Source organism: Otolemur garnettii, unplaced genomic scaffold (assembly GCF_000181295.1).
Source record: "Otolemur garnettii isolate 467f Iridium unplaced genomic scaffold, OtoGar3 scaffold00014, whole genome shotgun sequence".
NCBI lineage: Eukaryota > Metazoa > Chordata > Mammalia > Primates > Galagidae > Otolemur > Otolemur garnettii.
Genome location: NW_003852409.1, coordinates 5,659,156 through 5,682,189, shown reverse-complemented (window position 1 = coordinate 5,682,189; position 23,034 = coordinate 5,659,156). Strand labels below are relative to the sequence as shown.

General features: G+C 38.7%; 1 protein-coding gene across 3 annotated transcripts in view; it reads right to left on the bottom strand.

Annotated features, from left to right (window-relative positions):
• PLPPR1 (phospholipid phosphatase related 1) overlaps positions 1-23,034 on the bottom strand; it is a 276,580-nt gene that overhangs the window by 25,454 nt on the left and 228,092 nt on the right. For all 3 annotated transcript variants that reach the window (XM_003785176.1, XM_012802344.2, XM_003785175.3), the window contains one exon: positions 5,684-5,816. In XM_003785176.1, coding sequence (XP_003785224.1) covers positions 5,684-5,816 — 133 coding nt within the window. The remainder of the gene's footprint in view (positions 1-5,683; positions 5,817-23,034) is intronic.

Here is a 23,034-nt window from a genome sequence, read left to right as displayed (position 1 = left end):
ATTATGACCTTTGAAATGGCATTTAAAATATTCATGCTTCATTTAGATCATACTTAATTTATGGCAATTAATTAGGGTTATGTGAATTAGCTGTTTACCCTGACAGTTTTTATTCTGTCCAGTGCTACCTAATTCCTTGGACCTGTCCTCAATAACAGAAGACTTGGTTGGTATTTAATTAAATTTTTATTAGATGTAATAATGGAACAACTATGCAATCCCCAAATGAAAAGACTATAATGAATAGCTTCTGGATGAAGGATATTTTAGGTGCTAATAGTTTAATTTTGGCATATTTGGATTAGTTTTTTTCATTAACTCAGAGGAAAGTAGCTATTTGGGAAGAGAAGTTAATTTGATTTTCCTTCAAATTAACAGCAAACAAACCAAAAACCTTCATCAAATTCTAATGCTTTTCTATTCATTACTTTTAATATTAAATCAAAAGTTACTATCTAATATAAGAATATATTGACTCAGGTATCTTTAAAAATTGAATTTAGCTGAACTTCATAAATTTCGGGGAAAATGTGACTTCCTGAGAATAGACTTTGCTGCTGAAAAAGAAACATGGGGTTATCTCTCCTGATAATTTAAATGTAAACATTGTTGCCATGTCATGCAGAACCAAAAGAAATGGTTTATGAAGGGAAAGGAATGGAGAGGAAAGAAATGAGGACACGGAGAAATCGAAATACGTGTGACTAATTTGACTACATTTATAAAATGTTAGTCCAATTTGTTAGGCTGGTCCCTTCCTTTCCTTGCTAAGTCATGTAAACACAACTTAAGAAACCTATACAACAGTTTAGAAATGGGGAGAGGAGTTTACCTTTGGAGGGTTCTATTTAAAATTTAGGAGGCCAGGCATCCTTCTGATAACGAGTACTTTGGGAAAAAACTTACTGCTGGATTTGTGTGAGAATCAGAGGAATTCCGTCCCTCTGTCAAGGTCAACACAATTGGCCTTTGCTAAAGGAGCAGATGATTTCATTCAAACATTTCCTCTTTGACTTCACTATTCCTGCTACTTTCTCATTTAAAACTTACTTTGGATCCATGGGGCAGCTTCAAGTCTGTGCCACATAGACTGGAGAAGACAAAGAATTAGAAAACCACGGTGTCATTTCAGCTCGTGTTAGAGATCTGGGCCACGCTCTTGCATAGCTTCTGTACTGCCAGCTACCTTTTTAAAAAATTAGCTCTCTTTCTGATTTTTAAAATTATACATTTATAATTTAAAAAAATTATATGCTAGAAAGCAAAAATGAATTCTTTGCTTCCTGGCCTACAAATCAGAAATAACAATAGTGAACTTTTAGTGTATGTCCTTCAGGTCTCTTTTCTATGGGTCGCATATACACATTCTTATATAATGTATTTTCTAATTTAGAAATGTAAACTCATAGTGTTCTGACTTATAACAAATCACGAATATTCTCCATTAAAAATTCTTAAGAATATCACTGTCTGAGGTTACAACTATGGTGGCAGTATTATTTTTTAAAAGACTACTAGATATTTCTCATGTATATTATGATAAAACAATTTTAATCCATAAAATATACATTTTTCTGATCTTTCCTTAGATTATTTAAGTGGAATTTCAGGCAAAAAGTATACTTTTTTAAAAAAGGCAATTGAAATACATTGTCAAACTGCCATACAGAAAGGTTATATTAACTTATTTTCACTAGCAATATATTAGAATCCCAAGCTTTTTCTCATCCTTGAAAGTACAAAGTCTTGAATTCATTGGCCCTTTCTATAATGTGAAGCTGATGATATTTGCTGAGAAATACTATTTGTAATGGATTCTAGAATAATTACATAAACTAAAAGAAAAGTCATACAATTTCAGCTTAATTAGAATGGCTAGCTGAAACAGTTGTTATTTTCCAAAGTCAATTACATAGTATGTATTTTGCTGGTTTCTGGGCTAGAAAAAAAAAAAAAAGACTCTTAAGCTCTTTAACACTGCTAGTACATTTTGATTACTACCTTAGTTTACCCTAATTTTTCCAAAGGAAACACTTCATTTAAAAGGTCTTTATGCTAAGTAGTTCATTTTCTTCTTGAGAGAGAAATTAATTCATGCACACTCAGAAAGGATAAGTTACCCTCCTCAAGATAAACACGGCCCTCACCCCTCCACCTCCAACCCTCCTACATGAAAAGTCAGAACGGACTTCTCCAGCTTCCTCTTAGACATTTTCTTATTTATGCAATTTAATTTCCTAGAACTAAGCTGAAGAGTGGTAATAAAGTTAATTAAACAGGAGGCAAATGAATATTTAAGGATCAGCATTTATGAAACTAGTTTTAGGCAATCTGTGATTTAACAAAAGTTTATCTTTGCTGTGTTCATCTCCCCAGCAACCCACATTTATCGAAAACCTGTGTGCCAGGCATTCTGTAAGATGCTGTTAATATGGACCGAGAAAGATATAGTCCTTGTTCTTTAAGAGAGTACAAATGAATAGAAATAACTGATTTAATTATAATTAGTGCCTATAACAGACTTAGGCGCTTAGGGGTGGGGGCCTAAAAGACAAGGCACGACTAGAATTGAACCTCTGTGTGTTGACCACTCCAGGGACTGTGACAGACTGGCCAACACATGGAGGTGGTCAACATAAGGACCTTTCATTGGAGTATATGTGGTGCATGTCTAGTCTATGAAAATTTGGTCAACGTAAGGAGGTGGTCTGCTATGGAGGTTCTACTGTCCGGATTGGTAAAAGGTAATGTTTAAATATCATCCTGAAGGATGAGTAGGACTCGGCCAGCTTTTAAAGTGAGGGGATCGTGATGGAATCTTCCGGGCAGAAAGAGCAGCCTGTGAACAGGCTCCAAGGCAAGGCATCACACCGTCCTTTGGAGGGCCTGTTAAGCTGTTTCGCCTGGTGGGAGAAGAGGTCCTCCTGTGGGAATGGCTTGGGATGAGGCTGGGGACATGCATGAAATCCTCTGTAGGCTAAGTTAAGAACACTGAAAATACATTGAAGGGTTTTAAGCAGAGAAACAATTCTTCATATTTAAGATCAATGGTCTTAATGCAAAATGATCAATAGAAGGTATTTTTGTGGGGCTGGGGTGAAAGAAACAAAGTTGCAAGGCAAGATAGAGGGAGGCCCACTTAAAGGGTAAAAATTTTTTTCTACACCAGTGGTTCTCAACCTTTAGTATGCATTGGAATCACCCGGATGACTTGTTAAAACACAGGCTATCTGGTGAGAGCCCCATATTTTATGATTCAGTAGGTATGGGATGAGGCATAAGAATTAGCATTTCTAACAAGTCCCCAGATGGCTTAGAATGTCCCCTAGGTTTTCTTTTCTTTTCTCTCTCTCTCTCTCTCTCTTTTTTTTAAGACAGTTTCATTCTGCTGCCCCAGGCTAGAGTGCCAGGGATGGCGTCCTAGCTCACAGCAACCTCAAATGCCTGTGCTCAAGCGACCCTTTTTTGCCTCATCCTCCTGAGTAGCTGGGACTCCAGCTACATGCCACTGCGCCTGGCTAATTTTTCTATTTTAGTAGAGATAGGGTCTTGTTCTTGCTCAGGCAAGTTCCTGAGCTCAAGAGATCCACCCACCTTAGTCTCCCAGAGTGCTGGGATTAACAGGAGTGAGCCACTGCACCTAGGTTTTCGACTTGAACAACTTGCAAATCCTACTGTCATATAGCAAAGAAGGAAAGCACACAGCAAGTGCTTTCTTACCCAGCAATCCTCTCTGCCTTCCAATGCTGTTTCCTCTAATTCTCCAAGTTTTACACATTACCTTTGGCTAGCATCCCTTCCTTCCAAACAACATCACATGCTACTTGAACTTATGCTCCCAGGATCCAGCTCTCCATTAGCTTGTTATGATAGATCCACATGGACTAATGTTTCATTGATTATGAATGTGGGAGTTTGATACTCCTTCAAGGTGACAAATTTCTGCTTGAAACCATAAAACCTGAAACCATGCCTCATGTAATGTCTCCAGTGGGAATTTCAGGCACCAACACAGGCAATCTGGAGGGTCCATTCCTGGTTGGTAAGGGTCTTCTGACAGCCCTTGATAAAGACTTGCTGTGCCGATCCACAGGAATCTCTATAAATGACAGATGCTTTTCTGTCATTCTTTTATTTTTTGGACCCTGTCCCAGTTGGAGTGGGTACTAATAAGTATGAATTTGTCTTTGCCAAGGAAAAACCGTGACATTTAAAGATATTCCATTTAATTGTAATAATTCTCTTTGAATAACAAGCTTTAATTACATGTGCAAAAAGCCAAGCAGACACTCAGATCTTCTCTGAATCAAATTAGGTACACGAGTGCATGCACGTACATACACACACTACTCAGGGAAAAGGTACTTTATCCCATTTTCTACTAGAGTCTTCATATATACGATTAGGAGAATAAAATACCTTGCAAGTGTTGGGCAGATGAAACAACGTCTATAAAATGTCTAGCTCGGCATTTTGTATAATGTTCTCTCTCCTTCTCTTGTCCTTTGATTCTTTGTCATCTTGCCACTCTAGACATCTTTGAAAGGAACTGTTGTGTGGGATGAGTGAACTAGACCACAGCCATGTTGACCAGGGCCTACGTGATAAGTCAACTGCAGACTTCCACAATCTGCAGACACCATCAGTGAACACCTGAGCCTATTTTGATGTTAAGGGTTGCTTCTTTCAATTTAGATTTTGTTAAGCTTGCCACTGTACTACTTCCCTCATTCCCACTCCAATCAGAAATTATTACATATTTGATTTTGATGACATTATTGCATATTTGATTTTGATGTGTTCATCTACTTATTACTTGAGGAAATTTAACCCTTTCCTACAATAGGGGAAAAAACGATTGAGGATTACCAAGAGAGTTGTGAAGAGCATGATGTTTGTCCTCCCCCCACTTTCTCAGTTGTCAGTTCTGTGTGTTCTGAGTGGTACCATGGCTTATTTTAATATCAACCATTTCACACTTTGGGAGTTTTATCATGGCTCCCATGAAAATCTGGTCAGCAGGTATTTACAGGATCTTACTTGGACACTGCAATAGTTACCATCTACTTGCATAGGAAGTCTGTGAGATCTGTATTCCTCCCTGTACCCACACACATCCGTGCCCATATCTGTAAACTTTACCCATAGCCCCTCAAGAGTTTTTGTGGAAGTTGTAGAGGGATATACACCATGCTCTCATTATCTCTTGTTATGACCACTAATTTGCTTTAAAACTCTGGAAAGTCATTACGTTCAAAAAGCTTGGTGGATGAGATTTCTTACTCTTGGTAAGTTCCCAGCATAACAAAATTACTGGATGGGAAATCTGTCAGGAAACGTGATAGTTTCTAAATTCATTTTATGGCTATCCCCACCTTTCTTTGCTTGCTTCATATCAAGGTATACAGCATTACGTAATCAATATGCAAACATATGTCCAAGGGGAATCTGAGATAAATGCAATGTAGTGGCATTCACAAGACAATTTAGTGAGCACTACTTCAAGGGTCAAAAATTTGATTTGATCCTAGGATCGGGCTCAGTGTCTACATTTTCTGGAAAATCTCCAAAGCAGCCCTTGCTTTTCAAGTTGATAGTTTGGTAGTTTATTTTGTCAAGCGTGTTCATATTTAGTAAGTTTTACCATCACGTGAGGCTTAGTTCAGCATGCTCTTGTACTCACCTGTGAATCTTATGATCCTTCGGAGTAAGGGGTTCAGGTAACAGCATTCTCCGGTCAGAATTGTTTTCTCCTGAGCAATCAGGGATTCTCTTGTTGATTTTATGAAATACATGGATATCTCACCAATAAAAATCTAGGGAAAGAATGTTAAGAAATTTCAAGTTGGGGAGCTGTTTGAGAAGGACTAGCAGTTTTGTTTTCTTTAATAACTTTTGAAGATCCACAATCCTTTTAAATGCTATCAGGTTGGTGAGATAAAGAATTAGATAATAGTTTGCATTCATTACCTTAAAAGAACTAGAGAAAGCCACAATTGATCATCTCAGGTAGAGTTAAGTCTACAATACTAAATCCTAAGGCCATATAAACACAACTTGACATAATTGTAATAGAAATAATGACAAGAATAATGCTGGGATTGAATTTTTCTTTAATTTGGTGTGTGAGTTGCAATGAGGAGGAATGATTCAGACAGACAACACACCCAAGAAGGCATTGTGCACACACATAAGAAGTTGCAGTGATACCTCATTTAACTTGGTTGATATGTTCTTGAAAACAGACTTTAAGTGAAATGACATACTGTATGCTATAGGAACTTACGTCTTGTTTATATCAGTTAGCGTATAGTAAAACTGGTTTTGTTCGTTTCACTTAAGATGTGTTTTCTAAGAATCTATCTACAACATTGAGGATTCATTGCATCACTTCCTCGTGTGGCAATACCATTACTTACAATATGATTCCTTATTTGATCACGTTTGCCTCATGAGAGATACTTCTCCTGCTCTGAGCTGGTTGACTGGCCCTTCTTTTCATTTGCACCTCTCTCCTTTTATCTTGAATGTATATGTCCATTTAAATCCTAACACCCTTAGGAGACTGGAAGCTCCCTCATGGCAGGGGGACCATAGCTTATATTTCTTTATTACTTTTGTAGCACAATGTATTCCCATTTTCAACAAGGAACTAGCATGAGGCAAATTTTTACCAAGTCTGATGCTGCCACAACTGAAGACTGAGACACATCAATGAAGAATAAAAAGTTAATTATTCTCATCTTCTGAGTACTGGGCATCAAGCACTTTAGCATAAGATTTCCCACTGTAGGTACAATTATCCTTGCTTTACTGGTGAGGAATGAAAGCCCAGCAAGTTTAATTTACCCTTTGCAAACAGTTGGCACATGGGGGCACTGAGATTAGTGTATAGGTCGACTGGGTTTCAAAGTCCACACTTCTGGCTCAGCTCCTATAGTTCAGTGGGTGGGGTGCCAGCAGGTGGGTTCAAACCCGGCCTGGGCCTGCTAAACAACAATGACAACTGCAACAACAACTACAAAAAAAATAGCTGGGCATTGTGGTGGGCGCCTGTAGTCCCAGCTGCTTGGGAGACTGAGGCAAGAGAACTGCTTAAGCCCAAGAGTTTGAGGTTGCTGTGAGTTATGATGCCATGGCACTCTACCAAGGGCAACATAGTGAGACTCTGCTTTGTTGTTTTTTGTTTTTGTTTTTATTTTTTTAGACAGAGTGAGACTGGTTTTTTTGGTGGTGGTGGTTGTTTTGTTTTTGTTTTTATTTTTTGAGGTAGAGTCTCACTATGGTGCCCAGTAGAGTGCCATGGCATTACAGCTCAAAACAGCCTCAAACTCTTGGGCTCAAGCAAGTCTCTCGCCTCAGCCTCCCAGGTAGCTGGGACTACCAGTGCCCAACACAACACCTGGCTATTTTTCTTTTAGAGGTGACATCTCACTCTTGTTTAGGCTGGTCTTGAACCTACGAGCTCCGGCAATCCACCCACCTCAGCCTCCCAGAGTACTAAGATCATAGGTGTGAGCCACCACGCCCAGCAACTTATTAGTTGCGAAGGCTTTGGACAAAGTAGCCTTTCTGTGCCTCAGTTGTCTTATCTGTGCAATCATGATAGCAGTGCTTATATTTAATCAACTACATGTAGTATATACACACATGCACACATGAATTACTCTGAACAGAGCCTGGAACATATTTTGCACCAAATAAGAGGCTGAAGTTGTTAAATCAATAATGACAACTGCTTTAACAGTTTTTGTCATTATTACTATTGTATCATTACTACAAAGTACTTTGCTAGATACAACAACAACAAAAATCCCTGGGCATTGTGGTGAGCACCTGTAGTCCCAGCTACTTGGGAGACTGAGGCATCAGATTCCAAGATGAATAAAAGAATTGTCTTCCACAAGGAAGCCATAATCTACAGACGAATACACGCAAAGATGCTGTAGAACCAGACTATGTGTTACCTGCATTACAAGGTTCTAAAAAGCCAAGGCTCCCGGGTAGACGGTGATGTCGCTCTTCTAAGAAACCTGGGTTTGCTGTAGTCAGTTTTTATCCCTAAGGCCAACTGCACCTCATGGCTAGGCACTGCTGCTGATTACATACTGACAATATGCCACTTTTATTTATTAGAAGGGCCTTTCTTCTTTTCCATGAACACTTGATCCAGACCTCTATTCGTTCTTGCCCATCCCATGGAAAATGTCCATCTACCCCTAAAGACCCTGAGTGAGTTCTTCCTGTTGATAGCCTCTGATATCTTAATTTTTGTTTCCTTCCACATGCCCAGAATCTGGAATGTGATTAGTTCTTTAAAAAAAGTTTTTTATTTAGAAAGGAAGAAAAGTACACTGAACATTTTCTGTGGGCTAGAAGAGTGGAACTATCTCATAGGCAACCAGGCCCCCGACAGCCCCATAGCTCAGCAAGGCCTTTGGAGTTCTCTTGGATTCACAATGCACTTCCCTTGAGACATCCTAAATCTGAGTGCGGTGACCTTGAAATGAACAGTGCTGGTTCACGTTGGCATTGGAAATAAAAATGAGGAGAGAAAACAAATCATCAAAAAATAGAAGTCATTAAATGTTCAGGCTAAGATGATTGTAACACTCACAAAATAGCTTATTTTGACAGAATGCTATTTTAAAAACTTTAGTAGCTCCATTTAGTCTGGCAATAAATTTATGATGACTATATCTTAGCCAGAATCTTTTTATTTTTTTAAAACTGAACAAAAGGTGACAAGGCTTCCTTGGGGATCAACACCAGCCCCAGCAGAGATGGGGCAGATGTGTAGAATAATGTGGTGCCACAGGGGCTGAATCATGGAGAAATCTACCAGGGAGGGCCAACAAAGTCCAAAAGGGAGGCTCAGCACTGGCACAGAGGGGCCCAGCGAGTCCCAACTGGGGTTGGAAACTAGGCAGGAATTGACGAGAGTTTAAGGTCACAGGCAAAAGAGCCCAGCATGTCTCACCTCGGCAGGCGGTGAATAAATATGCCTGTGCCAAGTCGGAAATATTTTGCACCTAATATCCCTTGGTATTAACAAGGAACTGATGCTCTGCCATGTAAAAATATTCACACAGCTTCAAGAACTCAGCCCTCTTTCTTTTCTCATAAGACCTATCTCTGCCAAAATAAGATGCCAGAGGGCTTTGTTTGTCCCTAATGTATATGATGAAACTGCACGACTGTTTTCATCTCAGTGAACAGATGGGGATAAATTCATGCATGATTGGTTAAATAAAACAGCGTTTCCTTGAGGGAGCTTTCCCTGGTCCTACAGTCTAGATTAGGTACACTTATTGCGCAGATATCCTTACCTTGTATTTCTCTTTTCTAACTCCTATCACAATTACATGTTCCTGTGTTATTAATTAGGGGATATCCTGTTTATCTTACTCTTGGTTGTACCCTCGGAACCTAATGTAAGGTGCACAGCAGCTGCTCAGCATTGAATGAACTAAGCACATCAGGTTAATGAAGGTGCTTTCAAACACGAGTTTAAGCAGACTATAAAGAAGAAAAAAATAGCTTCTATTATTTATCTTTCCTGATTCAGTGAAAATGTCACTGTCTCATGACCTTTCCAGGCCCCTCAAAGATGGAGACTCTGTCCTGTCACTGCTGAAGCACATCATACGGATCTCTACCCAGTTAAGGGAATTATCATTTGCATGTTGCTCTCCATTTGTCTGTGATCTCCTTGAGGGAAGAGCTTTTGTCTTTCCTTGTACGGTGCCTTGAACAGAGCCGGGTAAAACAGTAGGCTCCATTGAAAATCTTGAATGAATAAAAAGCTGAATCCTTGAAGGACCTACTTATGGGTGGGTAGAACTCTCCAACTTGAATTTCTCTGAAGACAGTTTCAGAAATCACAGAACTGTTATTTTACTGCTTAATGGAACCAACTCTTTTACACTAAATTTACTTATTTAGTGTTCAACAGTTTCGGGGAGGAGCAGCCACGCTGTGCCTGGCATTGTGTTAACACTGGAAGTACAGAGTGAACAGATACGTAGTGGGGAAATAAGGAATATAGACATACTGGTTTCTGCCTCCAGTTCCTGAGACTGAGCTCCTAAGACCTTTGAGATTTCCCAAGTGACTGAAGCATGTTTTGTTCTAATGAGGTGACTTGATGGGCTCGGGGAGAGCTTAAGGATGGGGCTGGTTGCCAGGGCAACCAACATGTGATTAGTGAGTTGGAACTTTTAGACCCCCTCCCACCTCTGGGGAGGGAAAAGGAGCTGAAGGTTGAGTTAATCACCTACTGGCTAGTGATTTAATCAGCTGTGCCTACATAATGAAGTCTCCATTAATAACCCACAGGACTGGGCTCAGGGATCTTCAGGATGCTGAGCACGTGGAGGTACCTGGAGGGTGGTGCACCCAGAGGGGGCATGGGCTTCTGTGCCTCCTTCCCACATACCTTGCTCTATCCACCTCTTTCATTTGGCTATTCATCTGTATCCTTTGAAACATTTTATGATAAATTCATAAACATTAGTGAAGTGTTTCCCTGAGTTGTGTGAATCTTTTACCAAATTAATGGACCCTGAGGGGAGATTGGTAGGAACCCCGAGTTATAGCCATTGGGTCAGGAGTTTAGGTGACAATGTACCTCTTGCAAGTGGTATTGAAAGTAGGGGCAGTCTCACGAGACTGAGCCCAAAACCTGTGGGATCTGATGCTATCTCCAGATAGATTAGTGTCAGAATTAAATTAAAGGGTACCTAGCTGGTGTCCATTGGAGAACTGCTTGGTGTATATGTGTGTGGGTGACCCCACATCTGGTGTCAGAAGTGTGGTGTTGAGTGACATGTAAGAGAACAGAAAAAGTTCCTTTCCTTTGGAAATGTCACACAATGACACATGAGTAAAAAACCAGAGAAATGAGAAATTGACGGATACATGAGGCTTAATAAAAGAAATAAGCATTGCTTGTCTCAGCTGTTTCAGACACCCAAGACATTCTTGCTCTATAGGAAAAAAAGATGTGCAAATTCTAGAAATTCTCCATTCAGTGAGGCTTTCCACCATTTACAAAACAGGGCAAAAAAGCAAGATACAGAGTAAGAAAATTCACCCACAACCTATTCTCATTAAAACTCACTTACACATGCAGATTTAAACAAAATTATTCTAAGGTATACCAGCCTAAACAGAACTTACACAAAAGGGTACGGAACTCAAATCCATAAGTAAATGTCCTAAGATTCTCATGTCAAAAGTGATTAAGTGATACCAGATTGTTACTGTCAAACCAACAACATGCCAATCACAAATGAGGTACGGCACATAAAGAAAAAAGTCAGCGCAAGGGCATATACTAATGTGTATATCCAGTGCCTGTAATGGAGTAAGTGGTAATGACTATTTGCATAAGGAATAAAAGGGGGGAGGAAGTCATTTTAGAATTAAAATATAGTGAGATATTTTGGCTTTCAGTTAAAACTATGATGGGAATAAAGATTGATAAGATGATCTAGTTCTCGTGCCAATGAGCAGGCTTCAGGGTCATTTATTTTCCTGTATCTTAGCACACAGAGAGTGGTCCATTCACTGGGTCACCTGTGAATGGACCACCTGCATTGTAGTCCAATATAGGACCTGGTTCTTCTTGGAGTAGAGGAAGATCATAAAGTTAACATTCATCTTTCCGCCAAGCCTTCAGCCCACAATTGGATGCCATTTTGCACATGGTGGCAGATTTTTGACTCTGGCTCTGGCAATGGCTGGGCTCCTCCATCTGCACCTTTGCTATTCCACTCTGCCTCAATCCATCATTCTTCTCAGAGAGCAGCTGGAGCATGTAGGACTCTCCATGTGTTCAGACCTATTTTGGCCTTTATGACTGTTGGCTAACATACATCATAACACTCATGGCAAATGAGAGTATCCTCCTCCAGTGAGAAATAGCCAAGGCCAAAGTAGATCTGGCAGTGAATGAACTGCAAATGCAAATGCATTCCATTGGTGCAGTTCTCATCCCCCAGCGAGGCCAGCTATAATTGACGTAAAATCTTTAGAAGACAGTGAAGATGCTTTAAGTAACAATAACTGTTCTATCTTGAAAAAGATATATTTAAAATAAGGAAACCCAAATGCCAAATATAACCCTCAAACACAGTGCATTAGTTTTGTGCATTATCTTTGGGGCTGCATATAATTTGGTGAGTTATCTTTTAGGCTGCATTTCTTTACAAATTTATTGATTTTTTAAAAATTGAAGATAACATTGTACATTTTGAGCACAGTGTTTAAAAGACATCATGCAACTTTACTGAACTTTTTAGTGATGTCTTTAGGGTCTTGCGCATTATGTGCAAACATGGACAATTTAATTTTTTATTTCTGTTGCCTAGTTATTCTGGCTTGCACTTCCAGTATAATGTTGAGTAGAAGTGGTGAGAGTAGGTGGTTTTGGCTGATCTAGATCTTTGAGAATAAACTTGTCCTTGTTGAGTATGATATTAGCTGTCTTGGTTTATCACATATGGGCCTTTATTATGTTAAGGTATATTCCTTTATTCCTAATTTGAGGGTTTTTAAATCTAAAATAATGTTGAATTTTGCCAAATTCTTTTTATGTATTTATTGAAATGGTCATTGGGTTTTGTTCTTCGTTCTGTTAGTGTGATATATAACATTTGATTGGCATATACTGAACCATCCTTGCATCCCTGGGATGAATCCCACATTCTCATGGTGAATGATCTTTTTAACATAGGGTCTATGTTTTACTGAGGATTTTTGCATCTACGTTCTTCTGGGAAACTAACCTGTAGTTTTTATTTAAGTGTCCTTGTCTAGTTTTGGTATTGGACAAGGATGCGTAATTTGGGCCTACAAAATGAGTTTGGAAGTAGTCTTTCCTCTTCAGTTCTTTGAAAGACTTTGAGAACTGACATCTGTTCTTTAAGTGTTTGGTAGAATTAAGTAGTGAAGCCATCAAATCCTAGGCTTTTATTTGATGGGAAACTTTTTCTTATTGATTTAGTTATGTTTCTACTCACATTTTTTTCCTTTCTCTTTTTCTTAGTTTACTCAACATTTTCTGTTTCCTTTTTTTTTTAAAGATTTTTTTATTAAAACATAGCTGTATACATTAATGTAATCATGGGGTACAGTGTGGTGTTTTCATATACGTTTTGAAATACTCTCATCAAACTGGTTAATGTAGCCTTAATGTTATTTTCTTAGTTATTAAGACATTCATACTCTGCTTTTAGAAAGATTCACTTGTACCCTTGTAGGATAAACCATAGAGGTGACCCCTCCAATCACCCTTCCCCCCCCCATATTCTAAGGCTATAATTAGGTTATAACATTCCTATGAAAGCTATAAATTAGTTTCAAAATAGGGCTGTGTACATTGGATACTTTTTCTTCCATTCTTGAGATACTTTGCTGAGAAGAACATTTTCCAGTTCCATCCAAGTTAACATGAAGGAGGTAAAGTTTCCATCTTTCTTTAGGGCTGCATGATACTCCATGGTATACATATACAACAATTTATTAATCCATTCGTGAGTTGATGGGCACTTGGGCTTCTTCCATGACCTAACAATTATGAATTGGACTGCAATAAACATTTTCTGTTTCTTAATTCAATTTTGGTAGGTTGCATATATCCAGGAACATATCCTTTCTTCTAGGTTATCCAACTTGTTAGCAGATGAGGGTGGACAATTAAGTTCACAAACTCATCCTAGAAAAAGTGCTACATACCTCTTTGCTGACTATCACTGTGGTTACTAGATAGCCAAAGCCAACCTTGAAGGTGACTATAGTAATATTCAGCAATGAGGTATCTAGCACTTTATCTAGGATGAGTTTGCAAACTTAATTGCCTGACCTCATGCAAAGCCAGTTCTGATGGCCATTCTAGAAAAAGAGTTCCAAAATTGCTTTGAAGGGTGGACTAGACATTGGTATTGGTACATAGCTTCTAAAGGGGAGTGCCTCAAAGGGTGACCACAGTGACATTTAGCAATGAGGTATATACCACTTTTTCTAAAATGAGCTCATGAACTTAATTGTCTGACCTTGGATTATTGTTCATAAGTCTCTTACAATCCTTTGTATTTCTGTGATATCAGTTGTAATGTCTCCTTTCTCATCTGATTTTATTTATGTGTGGTTTCATTTTTTTTTAGCTAAAAAAAGTTTGTCTATTTTGTTTCTTTTCAAAAAACTAACTTTTCTTTTCATTTGAAATATTGAAATATCAAGTTTCCACTAATCCATAGGCTGTTTAAGAGCATGTTTAATTTCCTTGTATTTGTGACTTTTCTGAAGTGTCTCTTGTTATTGATGTTCAGTTTCATATACATTGTGATCAGAAAAGACACTCCATATGACAATCTGAAAGACTTTTTTTTTTAAGACAGAGCCTCAAGCTGTCACCCTCATCACAGCTCATAGCAACCTCCAACTCCTGGGCTCAAGCAATTCTCTTGCCTCAGCCTCCCAAGTAGCTGGGACTACAGGCGCCTGCCACAATGCCTGGCCATTTTTTTTGGTTGTAGCCATCATTGTTTGGCAGGTCAGGCTGGATTCTACCTAGATAACCTGTTTGTTGCTGAAAGTGGAATGTTGAGGATTCCTACTGTTTTACCGCACTCTATCTCTTCAGATTTAGTAACATTTACTTTATATATTTAGATGCTTTGATGTTGGGTTCATATGTTTATAATTGTTATATCCTCTTGCTTAATTGACGTCTTTATTATAAATGCCTTCGTCTCTTTTTACAGTTTCTGACTTAAAGTTTATTTTATTTGATGTAAGCATAGCCACTCTTGCTCTTTTGGTTTCCATTTACATATATTTTTCCTTCTTTTCACTTTATGGGTGTACTTACAGGTGAAGTGAGTCTTTTGTAGGCAGCATATAGTTAGGTCTTGTTTTTTCATCCATTTATCACTCCTATGTCTTTTGATTGTAGAATTAATCCAGTGAGACTCAAGGTAATTAGTGACTTAACTGCTGTCAGTTTTGCTAATTATTGTCTAGTTGTTTTGAAGATCATTTTTTTTCTTTCTCTCATGCTGTCCTCCTTTGTGATGAAATGATTTTCTCTAGTGGTTTTAATTCTTTTTGATTTTCTGTATATCTACTATAAGTTTGTTTTGTGATTACCATGAAACTTAAAATTTAGTTGTAACAGATTATTTTATGCTGACAACCTGATTACAAAAAACTTGCTACTCTGCTTCCCCACAGACACTTTGAGTTTGATGTCACAATATACATCTAGATTGCCTCTCTTAACAAATTATTGTAGTTATTCTTGTTTTGTCTTTTAATCTCATACTAAAGTTTTAAGAGTTTATGTACCACTATTACAGTATGAGTATTCTGAATTTGATTGTGTATTTATTTTTACCAGTGAGTTTTATACTTTCATATATTTTCATGTTACTCATTAGCATCCTTTTCTTTCAGCTTAAAGAATTCCCATTAGCATTTCAGACAGGTCTGGTGGTGATGAACTCCCTCCGGCTTTGTCTGGGAAAATCTTCACCTTTCCATTATTAATGAAGGATATCTTTGCTGGGTACATTATTCTTTGCTGGCTTTTTTCCCTGCAAAACTTTGAATAGGTCACCTCACTTTCTCTAGCCTATATCTATTCTGCTGAGAAATATGATAATAGTTGTATTGAAGCTCCCTTATATGTTATTTGCATTTCCTCTTGCTGTTTTCAGGATCCTTGCTCTGTCTTTGACTTTTGACAGTTTGGATTAATCTTATTAGAGACCTTTATCCTTCATGTACCTAGATATTTACATCTTCCTTCAGGGTTGGAAAATTTTCTGTTATTATATTTTTAAATAAACTTTATACCCCTTTCTCTTTTTCTTCAACTACCATAACTTGAATATTTGCTGTTTGTGATGCTGTACTATAACTCTTGTAAGATTTCCCTATTTTTCATTATTTTTCTCCAGTAACCATATATTTTTAAATAACCTGTCTTTGAGTTCCCAGATTCCTTCTTATGCTTGGTCAGTTCTGCTGTTGCTGCTTTCTACTGCATTTTCTATTTTGTTCATTGCATTTCTTAACTCTTGAATTTTTGTTTGATTTGCTTTAATTATTTCAATCTCTATTAAATTTTTCATCCTAGTTACTTATTTTCTTTTTATTGAAGGTTTTCTTTGTAATGAAGTTAACTGAACTTCCTTAAAATAGTTATTTTGAATTCTTTGTTAGGCAGTTCAGATTTCTGTATTTCTTTACTGGTGCTTTATTTTGGTGTTTTGGTAATGCCATGTTACACTAATTGTTCTTAATCTTTGTGGCTGTGCATTAATATCTGTGCATTTGAAAAAGTAGATACTTATTCCAGTCTTTGCAGATTGGCCATGTCTGGAGCAGACTTTAAACAGTCAGCCCACCTTATATGATTTGAAGCCTGTCGCCGCTAAAGCCTTCCTGCTCCAGAGGTCTGTCTATATCCTGGCAATGCTGACGTAAGGCTGGTGGTGGTACAGGCGAGAGATGGGGTCTGCCTCACAGGCCTGAGGGAGCAGGGTCCTGCCTAACACCAAGGCTCAGTCTGTGAGTACCAGTGTGGAGTCTGGGATTTTAGGTGTGTGCCTGCCCAGTGCTGAGTTTTACTGTGGCAGGACAAGTATTGGGCTCAGTTTTGGGGTCCAAGGCAAAATTCTGCTCTCCTTTCTCTAAGTGTACGATATTTCTTCCTATACTGTGGTGCCTGGGGTTGGGAAAGTGTCATGCAAGTAATGTAAAACTCTTTCTACTCCTCTAGATGTGTCTTTTCTTATTATTTTTCTATAATCAGTTACTGGTACCTTTCACCTGGTTTCTTTAGCACTTATGAAGATGTTTTTGTGCATAGACTCTTGTTTAAATTGATACTTTAGGGTGGTTATGATCACTGAAGAGTCCTATTCTGACATTTTGCTCCATCCCTCCCCTTCAAAAATATTTTACAGAGGACATAAGTAATAACTGATATAGATATTAAAAAGAGTACAGTTTTGAGATTTCAAAATATAATTTGGGGAAAATACTCATCTCTGAAAGATGTATTATAATTTCATGTTCTACGGGAACTTCCAAGCATGTTATGATTAGTTGCCATTAAAAAGGGGCATATTTTGAGTTCATATATATGCTTTTTGTGACTGTAGCATTTGGCAATATCAAAATTTTTGTTTCCTGTGGGCTTTGGAGTTCAAATCAAAATTTTTTTTTCTTTGTAGTTTTTGGCTGGGGCCGTGTTTGAACCCGCCACCTCTTGAATATGGAGCCGAAGCCCTACTCCTTTGAGCCACAGGTGCTGCCCCCAGCTCTTTTTTTTTTTTTTTTTTGCAGTGTGACTTCAGGCAAGTAATTTAAACTTTTCAAGCCTCAGTTTTTCCTTTTTAGTGATTTAAACTTGAGGATAATGACATCAGATAGTAGTCAAGAGGATTAAAAAATGTATGTAAAAGCATCCACAAATATTTAATGAATGCTTGCTGACTTCACTTCCTGGTTATCCATGCAAGGATGTGTATAGATGTAGGAGAAAGAAATCATCACACTTAGTTCTATGGTGTAACCATCCCTAACCAGGTATAATTTTGTTGTTTTTTGTTTGTTCTGTTTTTTAGACAACAGAGTGTAAGACCCTAGGCTAAAGAACAGTGGCATCATCGTAGCTCACTACTCAACCTACTGGGTTCAGGTGATTCTCCTGCTTTGGTCCCCTCAGTAGCTAGAACTGCAGGTGTGTGCCACTGCATCTGGCTAATTTTTAAGTTTTTTGTAGTGATGAGGTCTCACCACATTGTGCAGGCTGGTCTTGAACTCCTGGCCTCAAGCAATCTTTCTGCTTTAGCCTCCCAAAGTGCTGGGATTACAGGCATGTTCTACTATACAGACTCTGCTGCCACCCCTAACTAATGTCTTTCTACTGTGCTTTAATCTTTCCTGATAAGTCTATCTGTTGCCAATCCCAGATCTTGTAGAGAGGTTCTTCAGTCCTTATGTGCTGAGCTTTGATTGCTTTAATATCTCTTTTCTGCTTTATCATACCCATATCATAGGTATAAATGATGGAATTCAGCTCTGGACACTTCCTATGCCTTTCAAAGTTCAAGGTTTAAACGGAACGAAGTCCAATTGGAGGATGGTTATTTTGTAAACCATTCAGTAACTGGGAGAATGAGTGTTCATTCAGGCCAGAGGCCACATCACCCACCTAACTTTAGTTGAAATTTGATGTAAAATATAGCACCAAGGTAGCATTATACATTTCCAAAGCATAGCATTTTTTTTCCTTCCCCCATCCCCAGACAGTGGATACAAAATAAATGGGACTTAGACATGATTTAGCTAAAATACCTCTCAGTAAAAAGTAAAGTGCATCACCAAGTAAAGTGACAATTGCATATTTTTAGGCAAAAAATATTCTTTTCAAGATTCAAAATTTCAAGCTCTTTAACACAAGCATGTGGTCACCAATCACTAGAAGGGGTTTCTTGAAGGTGGAACGCTATTAGGAAAACAATCTCTAAAAGAGATTTGAAGCACTCACCTGCAGTAAGGACAGAAACTGGGAAAATGGATTTTTTTTTCTTTAGGTTTTTTTTTTTTTAAATTTACAACAATTCATGGGGATATCTATCTGTCCGTGAAAAAATGCAAATTGTACATTAGCAACAAAGAAAATGTAGTCATGGGAAAATTTTTTTTTTAAAAGGAAGTCATGTGATGCTAAAGCAAAGGGGAAAAGCTGTGAATTATAAAACGTTGAAAGGAGTTTCAACAGATAAGATTGTTCAGTGCCTGGAAGAGGCAGATCATGAGGGATACAAGGCCCTCCAATGTCTCCTTTGCTTGGCAGCTGCCCTCCTCAGCCAGCTAACAGACTTGCATTCTTGCATCAGTGAGAGCCCACTTTGTGATCTGTGCTGTGCTTTGGGCTTTTACATTTGCTGGAAGAGCTTGAGGCTCAGAAACCCTCAAATGAAGATTCACAATTTCCTCCAAATTGTGCCTTTCTATTAAACTGTGTTTGTCTCTTCCTCTCCTAGGAAATTCTAGCTGAGTCTTGTATATGCAAGCGTGCACTCTTGCATGCAAACTGCAAGCTATTCCAGTTCTCGGGCTGGGAATCAAATGTTCTGCTACTTCAATACTAAATACTCCTCTGTCACTTCGTTGTAAGGCCAAGAAAAAAGGTTTCATAGCCATTTTCTCATGCCTTATGCCACTGGGCCTAAGAGAAAATCAGGGTCAATCAGATTCTCTGCTGAGTAAATCCTCTTATCTGAACAGTCTCTCTTCCTTTGACTCTGAGTATATGGGTTTATTCAGAAGGCTGGAGGCAGGAGTTAGCCAGCGTTTCCAGGTGGTCAGAACACACACTGCAGATTTCTTTGAAGCACAGGCCACCACTTTTGGCTAAATGGCTCTGGACACAGTAAATTCCCCATGCTCTAACCTTTCCTAAAGATCTGGGACAGCAATGGCTTTGGCCATTTGCAGTTTATCCCATGTGGCCTTACCTCAATGAGACGCTGATCTTTTCTGACAGCAAAGCGCGAAAAGGAGAAATAGGAAATGACAGGTCAAACGCACTGCGGCCGTCTCCCTCCCGCCTTTCCTGGGTGGCTCTGCAGTCATGAATGGGCTTGCTGGTGCCCAACCGCAGAAATACCCGGCAGTCTAGGGTGCGAGGTTCTTTCACGGTTAATGTGATTGAGGATGCACAAAACAAGGACAAGTCCATGTGGAGTCACTTTTTTGAAACTAGTTTTTAGGGTCCCATAAATCACCCCCAAAGGATTCCTGACTTCATTATACTTCAGAGAGAACAGGAAATGGTTTTAATGAGGAATAATAATAAACGCCACGCAATTCTGTGAAACACTTGACCAAGCAGAAGGGTGCCAAACTGAACTCTGATGAGGAAGTCATGACTTCCTCTTAACATTCACGGCCTTCCACTTACAATGTTCCTTTCTGAGTTCTCATGGAAACTGAGACCTGGAAGGATCATTTAGCCTGACTCCTTCCTTTTGTTTTTTACATGGAGATGAGGAATCTGAACCCACAGAGGGGATATAACTTACCAAGCAGCGTACAATTACTGGGGCAGAGCTGTGAGTGACACCCGGCCTCTCATCAGACCACCCCTGAGAAAAGGTGACTGCATCCTGAGAATGGAGGATGCACCCAGAAGCAAGGGTACGTGCAGACAGGTGCATTTGGGATCTGTGACCCAACAGAGGTTGCTCTGGGACAAGTCAGACCTCACCAGGATGGGGCAGAAGAAGTGAACACAGCTCCTTTCTCCCAGGAAATCAGAGGAGTTCTGCTTTTCGTTCTGCTGCCCCTTACTTGTGTGTAGGTCTTGGCAGGAGGATCAAGCACCAGCAGTCGGGCTGCAAGGCCACAGCACTTTCTGCAGTAACCCAGCAGCTGTAGTTAGCCCTGGGTCCTAGCAATGCCCCTCCTAGGTGAGGAAAATCAGTGGAACCAAGTGTGTAGCTATTTGTGTAATCACGTGGAAGTAGCAGGACCCTTCAGCAAATCATTTAACCTCAACTCACAATGAATGGAATTGGACCACACGCTTGCTCTGTGGCCTTTGGATTTTTCTATTTCACTGGGCTGTTGTGAGGATAAGGCAGGTTATGCCCGCAGAATATAAGTTAAATATGTTGTTCTTACCATCACCATTTATGGAAATTTAGGGGGCTTATCAGTATTGGTCATATTTTTCACCCAGAGAAGCAGAGAACTAGAAAGGCTGACTCAGGATCTTATAATTGAGAGTTGGAGTAGGACTCTAAAGTATTCAGACCACTGTCCATACCCTCTGGGCTGCCCACTGGAGCATTTGTCCTACATTTCAATTTGTGTCATTTGGGGAAAATGAATCAATGGAAGAGAGGTGATCAAAAGCTGTAGCCTAGAGAAGAATTTCTGCTGGAAATCTTACTTAGAATGAAAGAAGCCTTATCCCTTTTGCCCCCAGAGAAAATTACCAAGTTTTGTTTTTCTATGTTTGTTTTCTAGCTGTGTGTGTTTCCAGTAGAATTGCCATTGTCAAATTTTATTAAAAGTTTCATCATTATTACCAAGAGAACTGGAGTATAAAATTTATTTAGAACTGTATCTTTCCACTTAAAAATAATATGCAGTCATGGAGAAATATGTAAAAGTACAAAAGAAAAGAAACATTTGACTCACATGAGCATTCACAGATAACAGTTGGAAATTTTTCTTTCTATTCTTTTTATACACTTATAAATTTGGGATTTTACTTGTTGCACCACTCACTAGGTATCTCCTGAGGTTGTATCAAATATTTAGACCAGGGGTCCTCAAACTTTTTAAACAGGGGGCCAGTTCACTGTCCCTCAGACTGTTGAGGACCAGACTGTGGCCATCGGCTGCTAAGCAGGACAGGCAGTGGTGGCAAAAACACCCAGCGGGCAGGATAAATGTCCTAGGCTGGCTGCATGTGGCCCGCGGGCCGTAGTTTGAGGACCCCTGATTTAGACCCACAGACAACCACCAGCTACATTTGGTGCTGGTCCACGTGGAAAGAAACAGCCTGCTAGCAGGGCAGCTGTAACTGCTTCTCTTTGTAGGTGTCCTTCCAGGGTACACGGAGACTACAACAGTTGTCTGAGAATAGATACAATTCACCAATTAGGGGCCAATTTTGCCTAATGACATAGTTGATATCTATCATCTTTTTTCCTTTCCTTGAGAAACGAAGCCAGAAAATTAAGAGAAGTTCAGATTCTGTTATAGTTGATAAAAAGATTTTACCCACAACTACATACAATGTTTTGGCCTTTAAAAAAATCTTAACATTGAATCACAAACATGCTCTATCACCACTTCAGGTGTTCGAAAAATGTAACTGGCCCACAATATTTTCCGGTAGTGTGTATTTAGCCAGTTCCAAGTTTTTCATTAATAAAACTATTACTGACATGAACGTCCCTATACACAAATATCATTTTCTTAACATAAATCCAGGGACTGGAGTTCATGACTGGTTGGAAGTTTCCAGAGTTCTCATACATCTTTGACAAGATGATCTTCAGGAAGTTTCTGTACCTTCAACAGCATGGGCGATGCTCCTTTGAAACATCTGCCAGTTTTATATGCGGAGTAGGCTGTTCTTTTAAAACTACTTTGCTTTGATTACTGATGAGTTTAGAAATGTTTATTTGTGCACCGGCTATTGTTCTGCTAATTGTCTAGTCTTCTCACTCATGTTTGAAAAGTTCATCTTCATAAGCATGAAAGTTATTGAACATGTGAGTCTCCTATTTCGCAGTCTTTTCTTTTGGCTGAAACTAGGTAGACAAATCTAATCCTTTTTTATATGCTCATATCCACATTCCTAAGTGAGATTGTTGTTATTAATCAAGGGTACTTTTGTGGGTACTTAATTTCTAAGTGTTTGAAACACATAATTTTCTTGTTTTTAACTATGTATTTTGAAAAGCTTTACATTTATTTGGGGCTCTGGAAAATTATATATAGTTTGGGATTTTTTAATGCCTCAAGTTTGAAGGAATTTACTCTGCAGCTATATGTCCCTCATTCTATTTTTTTTGATAAATTTTGGGCACGTTTAAAATTGTATTCTATTCTCATTCAGCTAGTCACCTTCGCTGTGTCTTTCTCATAGAACATCAAGTTGGAGGTGTTCAGCAGTTATTGACACAGAATTGGATACATGACTTAAATCTTTCAAAATCTAGATTATGTTTTTATGTATTAATATGTTCTTTTAACTTTTTTACTTCTGCTTTTCTTAGACTAGCCAGGGGGGTTGTGTATTTTATTTATCAATTCTATTATTTTCTGGTTCTAATTTTCTGCTTGCATAATTTTTATTATTCCATTTCCCTTTTCTTAGAGATTTTTTTCACTAAAACTTCTCATTTATGAAAAGTAATTCTAGAAGAACCTAGGCAAATAAAAATATTTCCTGGGCCTGGGGGAGAGAAGATAATATTCTAGTAATTCAAT